Source organism: Mus caroli, chromosome 14 (assembly GCF_900094665.2).
Source record: "Mus caroli chromosome 14, CAROLI_EIJ_v1.1, whole genome shotgun sequence".
NCBI lineage: Eukaryota > Metazoa > Chordata > Mammalia > Rodentia > Muridae > Mus > Mus caroli.
Window position 1 is genome coordinate 107342778 of NC_034583.1, and position 21620 is coordinate 107364397.

General features: G+C 45.4%; 1 protein-coding gene across 1 annotated transcript; it reads right to left on the bottom strand.

Moving 5' to 3' along the window:
* Positions 1-417: 417 nt before the first annotated feature.
* On the bottom strand, positions 418-20697 carry Tgds (TDP-glucose 4,6-dehydratase). Its single transcript, XM_021181936.2, has 12 exons — positions 20575-20697; positions 18772-18838; positions 16421-16489; positions 15725-15815; positions 10006-10148; positions 7650-7748; positions 5867-5926; positions 5108-5151; positions 4217-4382; positions 3279-3337; positions 2229-2326; positions 418-1099 (listed from the first exon to the last, which is right to left on the bottom strand). Exons 1-12 carry the CDS (start codon positions 20658-20660, stop codon positions 1014-1016), a joined length of 1068 nt encoding a protein of 355 aa, XP_021037595.1. The 5' UTR covers positions 20661-20697; the 3' UTR covers positions 418-1013.
* Between the last annotated feature and the right edge of the window lie 923 nt (positions 20698-21620).

The following is a 21620-nucleotide window of genomic DNA, read 5'->3' on the forward strand; positions in this document are numbered from 1 at the left end:
TGGCCTTGTTGGAAGAAGTGTGTCACTGTATAGGACTTTGAGGTCTCCTAGACTCAAGCTACTCCTAGTGTGACATACAGACTCCTTCTGGCTGGCTTTGGATCAAGATGTAGAACTTTTGGGTCCTCTAGTACCATGTCTGCCTGCATGCCACACAGTGATAATGGACTGAACCTCTGACACTGTAAGTCAGCCAAAGTGAAATGCCCTTTCTAGAAGCTGCTGTGGTCACAGTGTCTCTTTACAGCCATGGAAACCCTAAGATGAAATCTACATTCACAACAGAGCAACCTTTACTTTTGCCCACCCAGTATCAGCTCAGTTACTTTTCAAAGTTGCACTGAAATCTTTAGGATAAAGAGATTAAAAATGCATGATTATTTTTTAAAAAATTACAACAAAATAAAAAGACATTACTAAAAAAAAGCCACAATCTGCATTTAATATATTAAAATATATGGACACTTTCATAAATAAAACCATTATAAGTTGTAGATACATGATAAAATTTCTGATACGGGTTATATAAAATTAACAACTGATTTTAAAAATGTAAGAAATTTACATTTTACCTTTAAAATCCATTTAACTTAATTTTATACAATTATCAAAAGTTTAAAAGTGCTAGTCTTGTGTTTTGCTCAACTTTCACATCATCAGACCCTAGGAAAGACTGGCAGGACAGAATATCTGAGATCACCAGGTACTGGGGAAGGCTGGGAGCCGGCAGAAGTCCAAAGCAGCCCAGGATGCCATCACGAAGTACCACTTCCTGCCTTTGTTCTCAGAGCCAGGGCCCTGTCCTGCTGGGCCACTGCCTGAGTTCTAGGAGAAGTTGGCCAAGGGAATCTCCACAGTGAATGCTGGATCAATACTGAAACTGCTGAAGACTCTATCCCACCCAGTGCTGAGGGCATCGCGAGCAGCCCAGGAGAGAAGATGGCACTGCTTTTAGGCACTTGATTCACATCGCTGGCTGAGGTAGGATGATGTCCTCGTCTCTGCAACGGCAGTTACATAAATGGTGGCTGGACTGGAAAGGGCTCTAATGCCTTTTCTGCATTCTTCCAGTTGTGAAAATTCTTTCGGTACCACTCAACTGGCAAGAAAATCAAGACAATGAAAAATTTAAAACCAGACATCATTTAAAACCAGCATTTCCTGAGGCCCTACTATGTTAGCAAAGCCCCTTCTTCAAGCTGAGGTGAAAGCAGGTGACTCATCCCAGGAATTCTGGGAAGTAGCTATGGGTGTGTCCTGCAGCACAGAGCCCCACCCCCGAGGGTAACGCAGAAGACGCTTGGATGTTAGTAATGTCCAGTGAAAGACCTAAGCCATTCATGCTGGCTTTAAAGTTACTGTATAAAAAGGGGACGCTTGCTCATCTTCATTCACAATGACAGGGGATCAGGAAGCATGAGATGACAGCTCTTTCTACAAACAGGTGACATCAGTTTACGGTGTGCACTATAAGCTTTTCCAGTAAGAACTACAAGTTTAGTTAAAAATGGAAGTTTCTTTGCCTTTGCTTTTTTAGCACCTGACCCAAGTATTTTGTATTTAAAGTTTTGAATCAGGACTCTTTTGTACATGTGGGAAAATCCTTTTCTACAAATACAATTCCTAATAGATTTTTTTATTGCTCTGTTTTGTTCTTTGTCTTCTGAGACAGGGTTTCACTAATGCAGCTCTAGCTAGCCTGAAATTTGCTATATATATGTACCAGGCTGGCTTCAAACTCAGAGATCCTCCTGCCTCTACCTCCTGAAGGCTGGGATTAAAGTCAGGTCAGGGTCCAAATAGTTTTAACACACACACACACACACACACACACACAGAGTCTTATTTTACTAGGTTTTATGTACATTTTGAATTTACAGAAACTTTCTTCAAACCTAAGCTCCCACTGACCTTAACACGGATCATTATTTTCAGGTCATCAAGGGAGAAGCAGGCTGCAGGAGAAGGGGACTTGGGATCAAGAGGGAAATGAAGAGCTGAGCACCCAGAATCAGCTCGGAGAGGCAGGCAGGCTCAGGAAGAGCAGTGAGAGCTAAGCCTACTGAGCACCCACTGCTCAGGAGACAACTGATCTACACGAGGCTGAGCAGCTGGGAGTGCGGCCGATCCTCACAGAGCCCTAATCAGTCTGGTGTTCTGGAAATGAGCGGCCTTTCCCTCCATTGGTCTGCACTGCTCCCTCCCCAGATGATCACGTTACTACATACCTGTTTTCTTTATTCCTTCTTCCCATGGCACTTTGGGCTTCCATCCTAAACTGTGAATTTTTTCAGACTTCATTGGATATCTCATGTCATTGTGAGGTCTTGGAAGGCAAAGATTTAAGATGACACTGAATACACATTTGCACATCTGAGACAGAACGCACACGCACACGTCTTCATAATTCACATTACAACAAAATCACCCTGGAGGCATGCTTATTGTAGAAACATTTTATAAACATATAAAACCCATAACTACCAATGCCTGACATTCTCTATAGCCTATCCTTTCTAGAACTTACTTCACCATAATTTAGGTGCAAATGAAGTACCTAACATATAGAAGACAAATAATAAATGTCTGATGAGTGAAGAAATAAATCACACAAATGTAAGTAACTTAGGATTCTTGGGTGTCAAGCTTAGGACAAGAATCTTTGTCTATATTGTAACTATAACTTAGAATACTTTTCTAAGGAGATAATCGCCAGATTTCACACGGGAGGAAACTCCACACTGGGAAAGAGTCCCTACAACTTGAAGCCCACAGCTAGAAATAGTGCAGTCCTTAATCTCTATGACACTTAGGCTTGGGAAGAAAATTCACAAGTTAAACTATTTTTCTGACGAGTTCATACATTGTATAAGCACCTATGGCTTCACCATCTTCATCATATGTTCCAACTTGTCATTCATGTAGTTCACTCACCTGTCACTCAGAGTCCATCCACCTATCACTCACACAGTCCACTCACTAGTCACTCACATAGTCCACTTACCAGTCACTCACAGAATCTATCCAGTCATTCACATAGTCTACTCACCTGTCACTCACATAGTCCATCCACCTGCCACTCACAGAGTCCATCCACCTGTCATTCACATAGTCTACTCACCTGTCACTCACATAGTCCATCCACCTGCCACTCACANTCACCTGTCACTCACATAGTCCATCCACCTGCCACTCACACAGTCCATCCACCTGTCATTCACATAGTCTACTCACCTGTCACTCACATAGTCCACCTGTCACTCACATAGTCCACTCACCTGTCACTCACGTAGTCCACCCAGCTCTCTGTTTCAGACTCTGAATTGGTCTCTTTGATCTGTCAAATGAAGCAGAATTCTGAGCCATGTTACAAAATGAGAACCCGGAGCAACAACTGTATTTAATAGCTGACAGAAGCAGAGGAGAAAGACAACTGCCTCACAGCGGGAGGGAGCAGGAGGACAGCAAAGGTTCTTCCATCCTGATAGCTCACACTTAGTCCACAGACCTCATCAAGAACACGGACTGCATGAGCATGGGAGATGGGCGAACGCCTAGGATGAACGTTCATGCTGCGGCCTCGCAATTGTTTATGCTCCACTCACTGCTCTGTGACTGACTACAGTGTTTCCCAGCTCTGAAGCTCAGTACATCTTACAGCTAGAAGGCGTTCTTTCCCTGAAGAACTAATGCCGCCTCACATGAAGGTGCATGGTACACATAATTATGAATTATTTTCCCACGTGTTCAGTTTTAGTTAAGTGAATGGTATACAGTGACTCAGTGGTCGTTTGCATGAGAAATGTCCCCTATTCGCTTGTGTATTTGCATGCTTGATCCCCCACAGGTGGCACTGCTTGGAGATGCTACAGAGACTTCAGCAGGGGAGGCTGTGCCCAACAGAGGACATCAGGCTTTCAGGTCTTACAGTCTCGCCCCACGTTCTGTTCTGTCTTCCTTCTGTTTCCTGTTTGTGGATGAAAATGCATCTGGCCAACTTCCTACTCTTGCCTTCAAGCCATGCCCCCACATCCGGTTATCCCTTGCTCCTGACATGCACGCATGCACGTGCACACATGCGCACCCCCACCCCCTCCTCAAGTCGCTTGTTTCACTACAGCAACAGGAACGTAAGTAGCACAGTTACTAACTAAATTCTTCATTCCTGCCACGAATTCGGGGACAGCCTTGCCAGCGCCCTCCATAGTTGACATACCAGCTGTATTAGCTCTTTCGCAAGCTGGACGACCGACATCTCAAAGTTGGTCCCGATGTTGTAGATCTCGCCTGGCTCGCCCTTTGTGAGGACAGTGAGGAAGGCTTCCACCACATCAGCAGCATAAAGGAAGTTTCTCCTTTGAAGCCCTGATCCGTGAATACAGCTAAATGGATTAAAGGAGGCAGAATTATAAGGTGCAGGACTAAGCCACGGCCAGCTCAGTGCTGAGGAAGCCACTGCCAGAGGTCCTGGAAATCTCTGAACGAACAAATCAATTCCCTTAAATTTTCATCCCCATTTCTTATATGTACCCAAACTTCTGAAGGATTCCTCATTTAAAAAGTGGAAAACACGGATCCCTAAAAAATATCTGTTAGTTTTACACCATCAATTCATTTTGAAAAAATACCTAGGCTGGATGGGGTTGCACAGAACTGTAACTCCAGCCCCCGGGGGGCTGAGGCAAGAGGCTCCATGTTCAAGGCCAGCCTAAGCAACTTCAAAAGTTACAAATGAAGTCACAGGGCTGGGAATGGAGCTGGGGCGGCAGCTTGTTAGCAGAGTGCCTGCCTAGGACGTACAAGGCCTGCCTTTAAGGTCCACAACCTAAGAATAATGCGTAAGGGAAGGGAAAATGTTAGTTTTATACTAATCATCTGGAAATATGAAGCCAGACAGATGTCAAAACTTGATTTTCAAATTCAAACTTCTACAGCAGATAACTTTGGAATTTACCTCAGTAACCTCTGAGGACAGTTTAGTTATGAAACACACCACATGAAGTGGAGCAAGCGTTCCTGAGCTGGCTGAATGCTGAGCCCATGGCCTCTGTGGCTCCAGGATTCCTACTGAGCAGACGGCACATGAATGCAAAAGTAAACAACGTACCACTTCCTGTTGTGCTGCAGCAAGGATATGAACTTTGGAATAACCTGGAAGAATATTTAGATGTCATTTCAGACTTTGTAAATGACATTAATATGAATTTAAACATGTAATATTAAAAGTTATGTTATATGTATATGGATACATTCCAATTCTTTTAACCTAAATTCATGAAAAAATACAATATTTGGCGAGTAAGAGAACTTTGAGGTAGTTTGTGATTTCATAAAAACTTTATAATCAAACGATAGGTATCACAGGAATTCAGAAGTCTGCAGCCAGCGCTCGCCACCTCTTTGGTGACTTCTCACATAGCGGCAGGCAGGCGTCATATCTCACTTTGTCCCTTATGTATAAGCACCCACACAGTAAGTCCAAGCTCCCCACAACACTGCCTAATTGGCCTTTAACTTCTGTATGCCCGGACACATCTGCAGACAGTCTTAAGTGCTGTATGGTGCTTTAGAATCCAAGGAAGACAACACGTGGCCACACACATCCTCACACTGGACCCTAAAACTCCTGTGTTTTCATTGCATCCCCACTTTAAAGACAACGGCTGTAAGACCTAAAGGCATGGCAGCTGCAGTGTACCAAGCTGCTGCTGTCTCCAGGCTGTGTAAGCCTGAAGGCAGCCTGCATAGTGCATGCAATTATGCAGCCACAGCACAGACTAGTTCAGAGAGATGACCACTCAGAGGGAGAGTATTTTCAATAACTACAACCAGTAAAAACCACTACGAATTTAGAAATAACGTTTACCTTTTCTGGATACTGATGTGGTCCATAGACATTGCTGCTTCTTGTGATGACAACTGGGAACTTAGAATAAATATTCAACATCAGTGACAACCGGGTTATTTTAAAATATACAAAGTTTCAAAACACTGGTGCCTAAATGACCCATTATCAGCACATACTGAAGGGTCTGTCTGAGGTAGGTAGGTAGGTAGGTATGGGTGTGTGTGTTTTTATTGATCATTTGGGAATTTCCCGTTGTGTCCTCTCAGACCCTCCCACCCCATGCTCCAGCTGACAGTGAAGTGAGGAAAGCTTCCTCTGCAGCTGTGCTGATGACTGCAGACCTACAGTTGAGGAGGAGTGACGTAGAAGCTTCTGTGACAACCTCCACTGCCACCCCGACTCTTCCAACAAGAGGTAAGTCTCAGAAAGACGGCTCGCACCCGTATTCCTGACACTCATGGGCGAAGGCAGGAGGATTCCTAGCTCACAGCCAGCCTGAGCTATGTAATGAGACCCGTTTTTTTGTCTTTTAAAAGTCAGGCCTGGTGGTCCATGCTTTTAATACTAGAATTCAGGAGGCAGAGACTGGTGGATCTATGAGTTTGAGGCCAGCTTGAGGCCACATAATAAGACCATATTTAAAACAAACAAACAAACAAAAAACCCCACACAGACACAGGTACACACAAAGACACACAGACACAGACAGATACAGACACACAGACACACACACACACACACACACACACACGAGAGCATGGGGCTCAGATAAAGGCAGAGCATCTAACAGGAAGAACAGGCTCCTTCCCTAAGCACGGAGGCCTTCCTTCCACATGATCATTTCCAAGATGGCTTCCAGCAGTCTACACCTTAGTTACCCGATAGATACCAAGTTGGCTCTCTGCACTGAATCAATTCTTATCACAGAGAGCAGGAAGAACCTCTTGCTTGTGTTTCTGACCCTCCCCTAGTCCGAGACCACGGCTGGTGGGAAGGCGAGTGGATGTTCAGCACGGGGGCTGCTAGCACTTGTTTCCCTGCAACTCTGGTATGGCACTGTCAGAGCCACCAGACATAAGTCTACAAGTCTACTCCGTACAGAGCCCAAACTTGTGAGTCACACAGGAAAGCCACTGCCAGGAAAGCGGCCTTGTAGGATTTCCCCGGTGCTGCTTCTCCTAGACCTGCAATGTTCTATTACTGAAGCAGGGTGAAGTATGTCCCAGGTTAGTGCTTTCCTGGGGGAACTGAACAAGACCTTGTCCGTGCCATGTGAGAGTTCGATACTTATAGCCCCTATACCCACATTCAAGCCAGGTCTTCCATGCCAAAGCCAGCTTAGAATTTTAAACCTTACATCCACACTTAATGGCTTAAGGTTTCAGAAGTCAGGCCTGGTGACAATGGTCAAAGTATTTTTTACTGCCAAGCCTGATGGCCTGAAGGCAGGATGCAAGGAAAGAGCTGGCTTCCACATGCCACGGTGCCCTCTGACTGCCACATTCATACTACAGATCTCTCTCTCTCTCTCTCTCTCTCTCTCTCTCTCTCTCTCTCTCTCTCACACACACACACACACACACACACACACACTTACTTTCACAATAGATGATAGATGATAGGGAGGAGGGTGGCCGTGTAGGTAATATATAGTAGGAAGATAGGTAAATAGACGCATACATAGATGAATGATTCATAGATAGATGGTAGGTAGGCAGATACATACGTACATACATAGATACATACATAGATGCCTCCAGACATACATGAGTGACACACAGACGGCACGAGGAGCTCTTACCTTGTATCTTTCCCAGTAAGACTGCACAAAACATTCAGCAGCTGCCTTGGATGAAGCGTAAGGGTTTGTAGGTTGTTTGGGGGACGATTCATCGAACTCCTAGTTTTAAAAGAACACATGTGAGTCACACATATGCTCTAAGTGGAAAACATATTACAAGGTCTAAGCATGTGGCTCAAGAGTAGTCAGGTCGCATTTAAGAGGACCTGGAGCCAGGCGTGGTGGCACACGCTTTAATCCCAGCACTCGGGAGGCAGAGGCAGGCGGATTTCTGAGTTCGAGGCCAGCCTGGTCTACAGGGTGAGTTCCAGGACAGCCAGGGCTACACAGAGAAACCCTGTCTCGAAAAACAAAAAACAACAACAACAAAAAAAAGAGGACCTGGGTTTGACCCCAACTCATACACAGTGCATACTCAGTACTCCACAGACACATGTAGCAAAACAAAATGGAAACCAGCCATGCTACCAGTGTGGAATGTCAATTACTGCATCTAAGAAACCGTCTCTTGCTCTGGTGGTCACATCTGCAACCCCAGCACTTGGGAGGTGGAGGAACGAAGGCCAGAGTTGAAACCCTGACTCAAAAAAGACAAAACCCAAACCAACACAGGGATATCTTGAATCCTAATCAGGGAAGAACAAGTGCAGAGGTCCTAAAAGGCCAGTGTGTGGGGAAAAAAAATGGAATCCAAGTTACTGAGCTGGTTGGAGGCCATTTTAAGTCAAGCCTATACTGTCAGCCATTTAAAACTAATTACTTATTAGTAAATATATGTGTGCATGCATGGGTGTAAGTGCACCACATGTATACAGGGACGCATGGAAACCACACAAGGGCACCGTATCCTAGCACTGGAGTTACAGATTGTAAGCAACCACACAGATATCAGGAACCAAGCCAGGACCTTCTGTAGGAGCAGAAAGTTCTCTTAATCAGTGAGCCACAGCTCCAATGTCATTTATTATGTTGGAGACGGACTGTTACTAAGTAACACAGGCTAGCTTTTAACTTAGGACCCTCTTGCTTCAGCCTCCTAAACTCAGACTATAGACCTGGTCACCAGGTCTGTGCCTCCAGGCCTGGCTAAAATGTCTCTACGCCCTTCTTGGGAGGATAAGCCACTGCCTTTGTCCATCTTCTGGTAGCTGTTGACAGCTACTGCTGCAGCAGGCTGAAGCTCACCACTGAAAGGGTCGTCAAGCAAAATCATGGAGTTATTTAGTTATAAAAATGATCATCAGAGTAGCCTCTATAATAGAGAGGAGCTATATACTGTACTGACACCAGGCAAAATGATAGGAGGGAGAAAGTTTCTGTATCATCCTTTTTGTGCAATCAATAAATAAGTCAAGTTTCCTGAATAGAAGGACAGCTGCATAGCCTTGGGACTGGAGCACTGGAACCCTGTCTAAGTACCTGACACTGTTGAATGCTTTCTATAAACATGGGTCTGAAGCTCATCCAGAAAGTAGAAACCAACTGCTGGCTAATACCATACCAAATGTCCATAGATTAGAAATGGTTAAGAGGGGCTGGAGGGATGGCTCAGCGGTTAAGAGCACTGACTGCTCTTCCAGAGGTCCTGAGTTCAATTCCCAGAAACCACATGGTGGCTCACAACCATCTGTGATGGGATCCAATGCCCTCTTCTGGTGTGTCTGCAGACAGCTACAGTGTATTCATATACATAAAATAAATAAAAAAATTATACAAAAATATACTTAGCTAAAGGAGTCTGCAGTTTTCCTGGGGAACAGTTGGGTGCTAACACATCAACCATGACACTGATTTGAAGATGAAAACTTCAGAAATATGAGGAACCATCCTCTTTTCTACCTAATTAAATTTCTGACTGCCATTAACTCTTTCGATCTGTACAAGATCACGATTACACAGGGTGTTAACTATTTAGACACTATCTTAACCACTCTAATGGTTAGATCACGACTACACAGGGTGTTAACTATTTAGATACTATCTTAACCACTATAATGGTTAGATCACGACTACACAGGGTGTTAACTATTTAGACAGTATCTTAACCACTATAATGGTTAGAAGCAAGCATACAGTAACTGTTACCTGAATACAGATTTTTTTTTTTGAGGCTTTTTTTTTTTTTAAACCAGCTTCCTCATCCCTGACCTTCTAGTGTGTCTCCTGCCCAGAGGAGGGGGTGAACAGGGCAGGCCGCAGCCCCGGAGATGATGTCATTGTGCTGTAAGCCTAGGACAACACGTGAGGTCTGCTGCACACAGTAGGTGAACCTTAGCCAGCCACACGTCCATCCTTAGCCAGCCAGCCAGACGTCCGTGCTGGTACCCAGTAAGCAGAATGCCCTTCCCAAGCTTACCTGGTCGAGACTGCCACCATAAACTTCATCTGTGCTGACGTAAATAAATTTCTCCACTCCGGCTTCATAAGCAGCATTTACCAAAACATGAGTACCATAAACATTGACGTACGTAAACTCAAAGGCACGGACAAATGAAAGATCTAAAAAAGACGAGAGAAAAGCTACAATACTTCTGTTCATAGGAAAAAACAAATGGCAACCGACTGACTGGGGTGTCAGAGAGCTCACTGCCCATTGCTCACCACAGCTGCAGCAGGTTAGGAAATAGCACAAAAGAGGGCAGCATGGAGCCTGGCGCCTTACTTACTCTTGGCTATGCATCCCACTCTTGCTTTAATGCTGCACTTGGCACCTGGCAACCTAAAACACACCAAATCCCTCCTGCATTGGGCTGCACTGCCTCTGACTACACATACACAACTCTGAACAATAGCACAAGTTTCTCCACCCCTAAACATAACCACATTTAGATAGTTTCTCCTCAAATATATTCCTGATATACCTGGATACGAGACAGAAAGGCCAATCTGGAATGGACTGAGGTGCACGTGCAGGAAGGTGAAGAAGGGCCTCCTAGTAGACTCTTAGGGTCAGTTACCTATTGACTACCTTATATCTATGCATAATTGGGCCACCTATGAGTAAAACCAGGTGCATCATGGGGAGGGACATGAAAATTAGGAGAAATGATTATCTGACATAATCTACCAACCGAGATAGACAGCCAGCGAAAGCATGCACCTCAGCAGCCAGCTCCTTGCCTATCCTCTGTCAGCACACATCGGAGCCTGGGCCCTGGAGCACCCTGTCCACATGGCTCACTGTCAGGCTGTTAGGACAGGCGTGTGGGCACAGGATGTCCATCGGTGGAGGAAGAGTGCCCACAAGCACGTGTGATGCTGGTGCCCAGTGCAGCCAGGACAGGGATGCGGAGGAGCCCAAGAACAAAACAGAAAAGCCTAAGCTAGAAACAAAATAAAAAATATACGACAAGGTAGGAAAACTACTTGAACTTACAGGAGATAAACAGGCCATATCAACAATCTACAAAAGATTTATAAAGCCAGGTAATACTAGCCCCGCAGTAGCATGTATACAAGACACAAATAGTGTAAACAATGGTCCTTGAGCTAATAATGCTCAACTTCACTTATAATAAAGAAAACTCAAATTTAAAACTCTTATTCATCAGACTAATGAAAAATAAATATCTGAAGCCAGGGACTGTGGAGATGGCTCTGTGGCTAAGTTCTTTCAGATTCAACCGGCATCTACACGGTAGCCAATGACCACGTGCTACCTGTTCTAGGGGATCTAATGCCTGTTTGGACTGCCACAGATCCCTGCACACATGCAGTGGGCAAACACACACTCAGTACTTACAGAATGTGCAAAGATACTTTGGAGGTGAGACTAAGCAGGGTGAATGAACACACTTCTGCATACTGGGCTACAGCAGTGGGTCTCAACCTTCCTAACGCTGAGATCCTTTAATACAGTTCCTCGTGTTGTGGTGACCCCCAGCTGGAGAACTACCTGCATTGCTACTTCCTAACTCTATTTTTGCCACTGTTATGAATCATAACTCGAGTATCTGATATGCACACTATCTGATATGTGACCCCTATATGATAGGTCACTCTCCTCTCGCGGGTGTTGAGCGCACAGACTAAGAGCCACTGGTCTACAACAATGGAGTCTAAATCGGAGGAAGGCAATCTGGTGATACGCAGGCTGCACTGATGTACACGTATCCCCTAAATCCAAGCCTGTGAACTACACCTGGCCCTTACTTAGCACATCAGGATGTGACCATGTTTGGAGACTGACGCTAGGGGGACACACAGAAGAAAAGCTGAAGTGGAAAGTTCTGGTTTCTTTGGAAAGTCAATTATATCAAAATAGGTTTAGCTGGGGCACACAGATGAAAGGACGTTTTGCTACAGCAGACACGTGAAAGGATTCGTGAGTTTGGAAGGAGTATAAATGTGATCCCACAGACAGTGGGAGCTCAAGCACGGGTTCACTTTGCTCTGCATCACTGGTCTTTGCTGACAGCACACATGTATTGGTCCGCCTTACACTGTATAGTTGGGCTTCACTTGTGGTGACGTCCTAGAGAGAAACGCACCAAAGAACTTCTCCTGAGGTTCCTGCCGTTTCTGGCAGTTTTCTGCAGTGGACTCGGAACGGTTGGTGAGCCTTGCAGTTTCTTCTGGATTGAACTGCCCTTGCTGGTTCGTGGGTCGTGACTGCCAAGTGAACTGGTCTGCTGACTCATATTTGGTTTGTTATTGGACTGAATTGCTGATATCCTGAAGGTGAAAATGGGGCTCGCCCCCAAAGAACTATTTCTAAACAGGTCTACTTCCCTGTGACCCCAGTCCTAATAACTTTTCTCTTTCACTACTTCTTCTGAGTGCTGGGCTAGGGGAGAGGTTGAACCCTTATTAAAGTAGGTTGAGAAAAATTTGTGCCTACATAAAGCCATGTCAGGACAGTGTCAAAAGCATGCTGGGAAACCACGAAGACAGGCACAGGACATCCTGCTTCACCAGAGATTAGGACGGTGTCAAAGGCTACTAAAGCTATGCCAAAGAGGATGCAAGAGGCAACCAAACGCTGCTGCCAGTGGCTAACAGTAGGTGTGAATGCCAAAACTAAAACACCACAACCGACTAAAGCAAACAAGAAATAAAAGTAGCACACCTCTTTAATCCCAGTACTTGGAGGGCAAAGGCTAGTGGATCTCTGGGTGTATGAGGTCAGCATGTTCCAGGACAGCCAGAGCTACACAGAGAAACCCTGTCCAAAAAACAAAAAACAAACAACAACAACAACAAAACAAGAAGGAAGGAAGGAAGGAAGGAAGGAAGGAAGGAAGGAAGGAAGAAAGAAAGAAAGAAAGAAAGAAAGAAAGAAAGAAAGAAAGAAAGAANAGAAAGAAAGAAAGAAAGAAAGAAAGAAAGAAAGAAAGAAAGAAAGAAAGGAAGGAAGGAAGGAAGGAAGGAAGGAAGGATGGCAGGCAGGCAGGCAGGTCTCCCCTGTGTGTTGAAACCCCATGAATTCACAATGATACTTATAAAAAAGGGAAGGGACAGCAGACCCCAGCCCGTGGGTAACAAGAAGGCACCCGGCTGGCTGCCAGCATCAGCTGAAGCCCCAGGTGCCCTAAGAACTGATATGAAGAACCTGCTTAGAATTCTGATTAAACATATGACTGGATTAAAAGACAACGAGAAAACCATCATTTCCAAAGCTCAAATACACCTGTTGACAACATAAGATAGCGCTGTAGAAAACACTAAGGCTGATCTACAGTGGAACTGAAAACAAAACAAAAACAACAAACTAAACACAGCAGACTGAAAATCTTGGCTAAAAACAAGGCTGGGCATAAACAAAGCCAGGGTGCATGGCCTGGGAAGAGGGCAAGGTTTGTGGAGTTTACTCTGAAAGGCTGATTGCACTGTGTAAGGTGCCCACCCACACACTACCTCCCAAAGCAGCAGAGGGAAGGAGGAAAGAAACCAATGCCGAGCTAGTCTCTGAAAGACAACAGGAGGGTAAATGCCATGGACGACCACATAGGTTTTTCAAAGGAAGGAACACCTAGGCTGAGGATGAAGCTCAAGGATAGAGTGCCGATAGCCAGCATGCACAGGCTAAGCCACAGACAGACAGAGTGCTACAAATAACCGCATAGAAAAGACCAGCCAGAGTCACGCCGACTATAAGGATTTCAAGGCAGTCCACATCACCGAGGAAGAAAGATCAGCGCTGGGGAGGTGGGCTCAGTGGGTTTGAGGACTTGCTGTGCAAGCATGAGGATGTGCGTTCAAATCCCAGCACCACACACTGGGTATGTCTGTAATCTCAGCACCACATACACACTGCGCATGTCTGTAACCCCAACACCACATACACACTGCGCATGCCTGTAACCCCAGCACCACATACACACTGCGCATGCCTGTAACCCCAGTACCACAGACACACTGCGCATGTCTGTTACCCCAGCACCACATACACACCGCACATGTCTGTAATCTAGCACCACACACACGCTGCGCATGCCTGTAATCCCAGCACCGGGGAGTGGACACAGGTAGAGCTCAGCAGTTCTTGGCCACCCAACCTGGACCAAACTGTGAGTTTCAGGTCTAGTAAGAGACCCTGTCTCAGAGCATAGCAGAGTAAGACATGGGACGTCCTCCTCTGGCTCCTGCATGTGCCAGCCCAGGGACATGTACCTGTTCAAATGTACATACATACAAATGTCTCCTCCCCACCCCCCCCATGCACACACCACACACACACACACACACACACACACATACATATCGCATACACACATGAAAATGTGATATCATTAAGATACAGGTTCAGGGAGCCGGGAATACAGACGAGATCACTGCTTCTCAGTTTGCTTACTAAAATATCTCTCGTTAAGATATTTCAATATGAAAAATGTAAACAGGCAATTTTTTAAAAAATGGACAAATAATTTCAACAGAATTTTATAAAAGAAATGTAAATTATCAAAAATATAAAACCCACACAATCTCCCTACAAATCTGGGGAAATATAAATTAAACCTAATGAGAGTTGGCTGCAGAGAAACAATCTGACAGGAGCTGCACGTCAGCGAGGCTGCCCTGCAAACCTGCTTGTGCCATCTTCACTACTGAAGCAAGCAAGCCTTGACCTGGACAGACGTCAGACAGAAGGTGTACTAGCCAGGGACACGAGAGTTCCCAGGACAACAAAGTTCCCAGCAATAATGCTTAAAAGTGCCCAGAAGTGAGAGCAACCCAATGACCAACAACAGTCAAAACACAACTGCAGGCCACCACAACCCACAGTACCCACAACCAGCCACCCAGTATCTATGAGTACAGAAACTGACAAAAATGTAAAAATCCTGCATGCATGTGCACCATGGTGTGTTTGCACACATACACTTGTAGTGCAAGATTTAAAAACAGCCCACACTAGGCTAGTAGACAGCAAATCCGTAGAGAAGAGCAGAGGAAAGCACAGGTGTGAGTGCATCGCTCACGGGTGTGAGCGAGTGTGGCGGAAGCAGGAGAGCGCTCCTGCCAACTCCTGCCAGCTGCTTCCGCAGCAGCGCTGCCTCTGCTTGCATGAGGCAACACCAGTGACCACGTTACCATTACCTATCTAACTAAAACCGTCTAAATCTATGTCGCGTTTCCTAGGAGAAAGGCTACCTGCCTTATTAAAACAGCATCTCAAATGCACACAGTGATCCAGACAATGTTCTTTGGGGCACCCGCCACTCAAGAGGAATGACATAAAACAGTAATTAAAGGCTCATCTCAGTCCTTCCTTTCAGAATTAACCATTGGTGTGAATTTGATTCAACTCCAAGTTTTGAAAGCCACTTTTAATGCTCCACGTCAACACACATGACAAGACCGTGACCTATAAGAAGCGCCAGTTATCAGGGCTGAGACGGTGGCTCAATCGACAACAGGAGTGGCAGTCAGCTCAGGCGTGAGAATCTAAGTCTGATTCCTGAACCCTCGTAAAAAACCAACGAAAACAGAGCCTGATTCTTCCTGTCAGAATGTTCAGTGTGGGGCTGCGTTTGCTGGTGCCACAGGAATATCCCCTTTCAAAGACTGAAGTTCCTGCTTAGTCAACCTATTCCTGAACTTGGGATTTATTCACAGTATAAGACAGTGCTTACCTACATGTGTCTGTGCAGCAAAGTGCAGTACTATATCTATTTTCTCCACTTCAAACAGCAACTTCACAAAGTGAGAATCACAGATGTCGCCCTGCACGGAAAGGCAGACATGGAAAGGTGGGTTTCTTAGGTGCTCACATTTGTAATAACCAGTGTTACTTCAACCCCCCTCCAGCTCTCACCCCTAAACTCAACAGAGGATGTCTCCAAGTCAGGCAAGCAGCCAGGCAGGTGTAAAAACAATGTAGTTCTTTGACATCTTAGAACACATGTATTTAATTCAAAATAGTTCTGAAAATATGCTTCAAGTAATCGTTCTGCTGAGCACCAACCTGTGCTAAATAAGTATTGTGCTGGCTTCTATCACCTACTTGTAAAGCTGGAGCAGCCAGGACCTCTGGAGAGCAATACTAAAACAGATTTAAAACATCACAAAAGCTGGAGAGATCCTGGGAAGTGTGCCATCACCACTAACTAACCCGACAGCACCGGCGCTCGCCTGCATGTGTGACCCACGTCATTGTCACAGCACCCAGAGGTCTGCCAAGGTCCCCAAATTCCAGCTGTTTTCCCCTCTAAAAGCGGAACTCTACGTCAGGAACTACTTCTGGAATTACCTGACTTTTAACATGTTTGTAACACAAAAAGCTTATGACTAAGAGGCACTGTCAAATGCCCGTAACAAAACTTCTGTACCTGTATAAACTTGTAGTTTTGCTTGTTAGAGACTGGTTCCAGATTCTTCAAGCTTGCACAGTAATCCAGCTTAAGAGAGAGAATATCGGTGAGGAAACAGGACAAAGCAAGCTCTTTCTACAATGTGTCAGTTTAAAGGTCATTACATGTTTAACACTATGAAACAAGAACAAGTCTTCCTAAGGTTTCACGCAGCTTTACGCCTTTAAAATTTCTGACCTCCTAAAAGTAAAAGCAGGTCACTGTTACTTCTCAGAAGAGCAAACTCCAGGAGCAGCACTGTTACAAGTTTCTCTTTCAAAATGTTCCTGTTCTAACTGTCCTCTGAGAGGCTCCACCTAACAGCAGACAGAAACAGATGCAGAGACCCACAGCCAGGAACTCGGGGACTCTCGTGGAAGAGTCAGGGGAAGGATTGTGGGCTCCAAAGAGGAAAGGGATTGCACAGGAGACCAGCAGAAGTCAACTAACCTGGACCCTTGAGAGCTCCCACGGACAGAACCAACAACTAAGAGCAAGCATGGACTGGACCTAGGCCTGGCATATACCAGACATGCAGCCTGGTCATCATGTGGATCCCCCAGTGACTGGAATGAGGGCTGTTTCTGAATTTGTTGCCTGCCCGTGGATCCTATTCCCTAGTAAGGCTGCCTTGTCTGGCGTCAGTACTACTCCTGCAATGACCGATTTGTAGGGGCTTAGGGGACACCCCCTTCTCAGACGAGAATGGGGAGAATGGGAGAAGGACCTGTGACAGGAGGGTACTAGGAGGAGGGGGGCTGATATTGGGGCGTTAAGTAAATAAATAGATTAATTAAAAAAAAGAAAGAAAGAAAGAAAGAAAAGTCCCTGCTTAAGCTCCCTTCAGCAGCTGCAGCTAGAGCAGCTTAGTTCTTGACAGGAAAGGAACAAGCGACTGAAGATAAAAACACCTGCTTTATACATATCTTGCTAGTTGAGACTGGAGAGATGACTCAGAGGTTACAAGCACTACCTGCTTGCTGTTCCAGAGGACCGAGCACGAGCTGCTATTCGAGATGACCTGAGTTTGGTTCCCACCACTACATCAGTGGCTCACAACCACCTGTGACTGCACGCCTGGTGTTCCAGATGCAAGACCTCTGGCCTTTGAGGGCAACTGCACTCGTAAACACATGACCCACATGCAGAACACACACCCCCACCCATAGTTTATTAGTTTTTATTTTTATTTATATACTGTGAGACAGGGTTTCAGTATGTGCCGTTGGCTGCCCTGGAATTCCCTATGTAGACCGGGCGGGCCTTGAACCCACAGAGATCCACCTGCCTCTGCTGGTTGTCGTTTTACACAGTAGAAGGATTTACTAAAGAGGCAGATATGCAAGAATCAGAAGTTAAGGGGCAGCCTGGGCTATACCTTGAGAGTGGGCCGGATGACTCAGTGGGTACAAAGGTACGTGCCACCAAGCCTGAACCCAGGAGTCACGTAGGGAAGGAAAGAACTGTCACCCACAAGCGGTCCTATGATCTCCCTGTATGTGAGCTATAGCTCACAGATGAGCCTGCCCCCAAATAAATGAATGATAGGGAAAAGAACTCTGCTTACCTCTTTAGAACATTAAGACGGGAAAAATATGCCGAGAGTTAACGGCTATTCTTTGCCTGCACATTTTTACCACTGTATTTTATAAAAATAAGAAAACCATTTGTATCTTTTGTTTAAACTAAAGAATCGTGCTCTTTAGGGAGACTTTAACCATGACCTCAAGACTGTCAAGACTAAGTTATTTTCACTGTTTTGTTTGTTTGTTTGTAGACAGGATCTCATGTGTTCCTAGGCTGGCCCTGAACTTGCTGTACAGTTCAAGGGTGACCCTAAAGTTCAGATCCTTCTGCCTCGACCTCCTCAGGGCTGAGATCATAAGCAAGTGCCGCAGCAACTGGTTTTCGTTATAGTCTACTGCTAAAAAGAAATATGCATACAGGTGTTTCTGGGAGGTAGCAATTATAAAATCAAAGTTAATTTGAAACAGTCAATACCCTCTCAAAATAGTTATCACAAAATTATAGTATATATAGAATTTTTTAAAAGGTAAAGCTTTTCTTTGGCTAAAAACACTGCACTTAAAAACACTGAGTTTGTAGGCTAGCAAAATAAAAGTTTCAATTTGACCTAAGATTAAACGCAGCACGAACACATGACAATGCAGACCCTGAGAGGCTGGGACGACCACACAGAAAACACAGGAAACACAGCCTGTCTTGCCAGGCGCTACTCTTCCATTCCCTGGCACTGCTGCCTAAAGCTCCCTGGCTTGGAGGTAAATGGAGGTCGGATTTTAGCACACGAAGCTCATTTGCATACTTACCTTGTCTAGATTTACGATCATATAGTCGGGATAATCCTCTACTAAGGAGACAATCACATGGGACGCACTACAAGAAGACGAGATCTTTGTGAGTGGCAAACCTTAACTTCCCTCGATTCTTAACATCCCCTAAGCCATGGCATGGTACGGAAATAGTAAGAGGTAACACACCACACACAGGCACTTTTAACCCTATAAACAAACTCTCATATCTTCCCTGTGCCACATAAAACTGTCTGGCACTGAGAATGAAGAAAAAGCAAGTTAAATCAGAGGATGGCACCCACACATGCCGTGAGTGTGAGCATGGAAAATGTAAAACTTGGCCGGGGTAACTGCACAAGTCCTGTTTGCTTTCCAAGGCCTGGGATGGATTTATACAGATAACAAATGACAGCATACTCACTGTCATTTGCCTATGCTTACAGTGACTTCAGCAACTGCTCTCTTGGTACTATACTATAAGTTGGCTTGGGTAAGCCTAAAATCTCAGGAGGGCCCTGGACTAAACCCAGGTTTCCTAGATTAATGATAGTTGAGTTTGAGCTTGGTACTGACAGTGGTTCCTGGAACTCAGAGGACCCTGAAATGGAGTTATCTCAGTAAAAGAAACAGGGGAGTAATGGCAAGCACTGACCAATTGTGAAGGTGAAGTTTGTTCTTGGTGACAAACTTCACTTTCCTTCATTTTCTAGGACATTCTTTGTGAACCAGCCCTTCCATGCAAGTAGATGCATTTCCCCACGTACACGTCTGTTAATTAAGTGAATCTCAGCTTCCTGCTACCTACTCTCAGCAAAGTGTCTGTTGGATTTAAAAGGCCCACTGCATGTTCTTGGGCAGTAACCAAGACTCTCTGACCCCTCCCCATGCAGGAGACACTACAAGGACAGAACTTCCTGTGGATCGCTCCTGCATCCATCCACTCAACTCTTACAAAAGACCTTCACCATATGGCCCTGACCTTTCTTTCTGTGGGAGCTTAATGAACATCAGTCTACTCTCACACAGTTTATACTCTAGAAGAAGGGCAAGGCCATAAACAAGTAAACACAAGTACTCAATGTAATTTCAGGTAGTGCTGAGTGGATGGGTGGCCTAAGGTGTTCCCATAAGCACTCTGAAGGAGATATGCGGGTAAATTAACAGCCTATGCAAGAAAGAAGTACAACTGTCTCAAGGCGGGAAGCAGCACTAACCTACTGTGCTCCGAGAAGCCTGAGAGGGTTGTGGGCGGGTACAGAAAAGCAAGAGATTAGGTTGGGAAGCAGGGCTCGAGCACCCGTGTCTTCTAGATCTGATAAAGACCTTGGACTTTCATTACAAGTCTCACAGAAACCATGACTGTAAAATTCTATGCAGCTGCATCTATCTCACTTAGGAGCGATAGGATTGATTACGATCCTCACGTCGTGTCGAGGCGAGCTTTTGGAAAGGCCTTCATCTGCTGGCGGGAGCTTTGTCAGAGAGCGGGAAGAAAAGGGAATGAAACTGATGTGTACTTCTCAGAAAAGTGACAGGTGGTAAACGGCCCCGGGCAGGTAGGGGGTGGGACAGCAGCAAGGCACTCCTGAGTTCCCCTTTTTGTGGGGAAGGTGTTAAAGAAGTCGCATTTTCGTAGCAACCTCGTCTTGGCTGGCCAGAAAGTGAGGGAAACCGGACGGACATCGGGTTGTGCATTGGGACCCTCCCCATATCGGATCCACAAAGCCCTGGACCCAAAGTGCAAAAGACAAGGAGAGCCGCGGGGCAAGGTTAGGATTTGTGGGGAGAAACTTCTCAGCCACCAGCACCGTTACCTACATGAAACCAGCACCCCCGGTCACCAGGACCCGCTTCGCGAAGCTGCCGGGAGGACCAGAGCGCTCCTCCCGGCTCACAGCCGACATCTTCAGCTCTGCAGAGCCAGCGCCGTAAAGCGCGGCGTCTGAAGAACCGAGGGAAGCAGCTTCACGACGCTTTACGACGTGCCCCGCCCCCGACACGTTCAAAGGAAGTCGCAGAGGCTTCCGGGTTCTCCCAGACCTCCAAAAGAGGGGCGGAGCCGGCAGTGGCACTGCGCAGGCGCGGGCTCTCTAGTCGCTTGTCACCAGCTAGGAGAAATTAGGGTCTTTGGTAACTAGGGTCTGGAATATTTTCTAAACAAGTGTCACCAGCATGGATTACTACTATAGGTGCCTAGAAATTCGGAGTTCTGAATCGGTGCCTTCATTTTTGAACTTCAGCTATGCTCATAGACTAACACCCAGCTGAGCAGAATCCTCTAGAATGTATGCAGTATGGAAATGGGAAGTTGCATTGCAAAATTATGTTTCACTGTTGTAAATAACTATCACAAAAGGCGAAGACCGCTTGCAATCATGATAAGTATGTTTTGCAGAGTTCCCTGGAAGGTCTTACTCTCTTCTCTTGTCTGCTCACTGTGCCCCAATCCTGGTTCTTCTTGCTCTTATTTATATTACCAGGTGTTCTTCCCTGGTCTACCTGCCCTTTCCTCGGATGTCTGACTAGTGTTTACCTCCTTCAGTTCTCGGTTTGAGTGCCATCCTATTAGTCATTCCTTGAGTCTAACCATGCAGAACCATTTTTTTTTTTTTTTAACTTTTCTTCTTAGCATTCATCAACAAATTGGCCACTGATGTAATTTCTCACTGTCTCCATGGAGGTAAGGCCATTCATTTCTCTGGGACCAGATCTATCACACACTCATCAACAAGTGGGTTTATCATATGATTGCTCACTGCTCTTTATATTATAGTCTGCTGCTTTCTATGAATTCGGAGGCTCTACCAAGTGGGAGTGGTTAGCAGTCATATTCATTTATGTACCAAGGCATCCAAAAAAAAAAA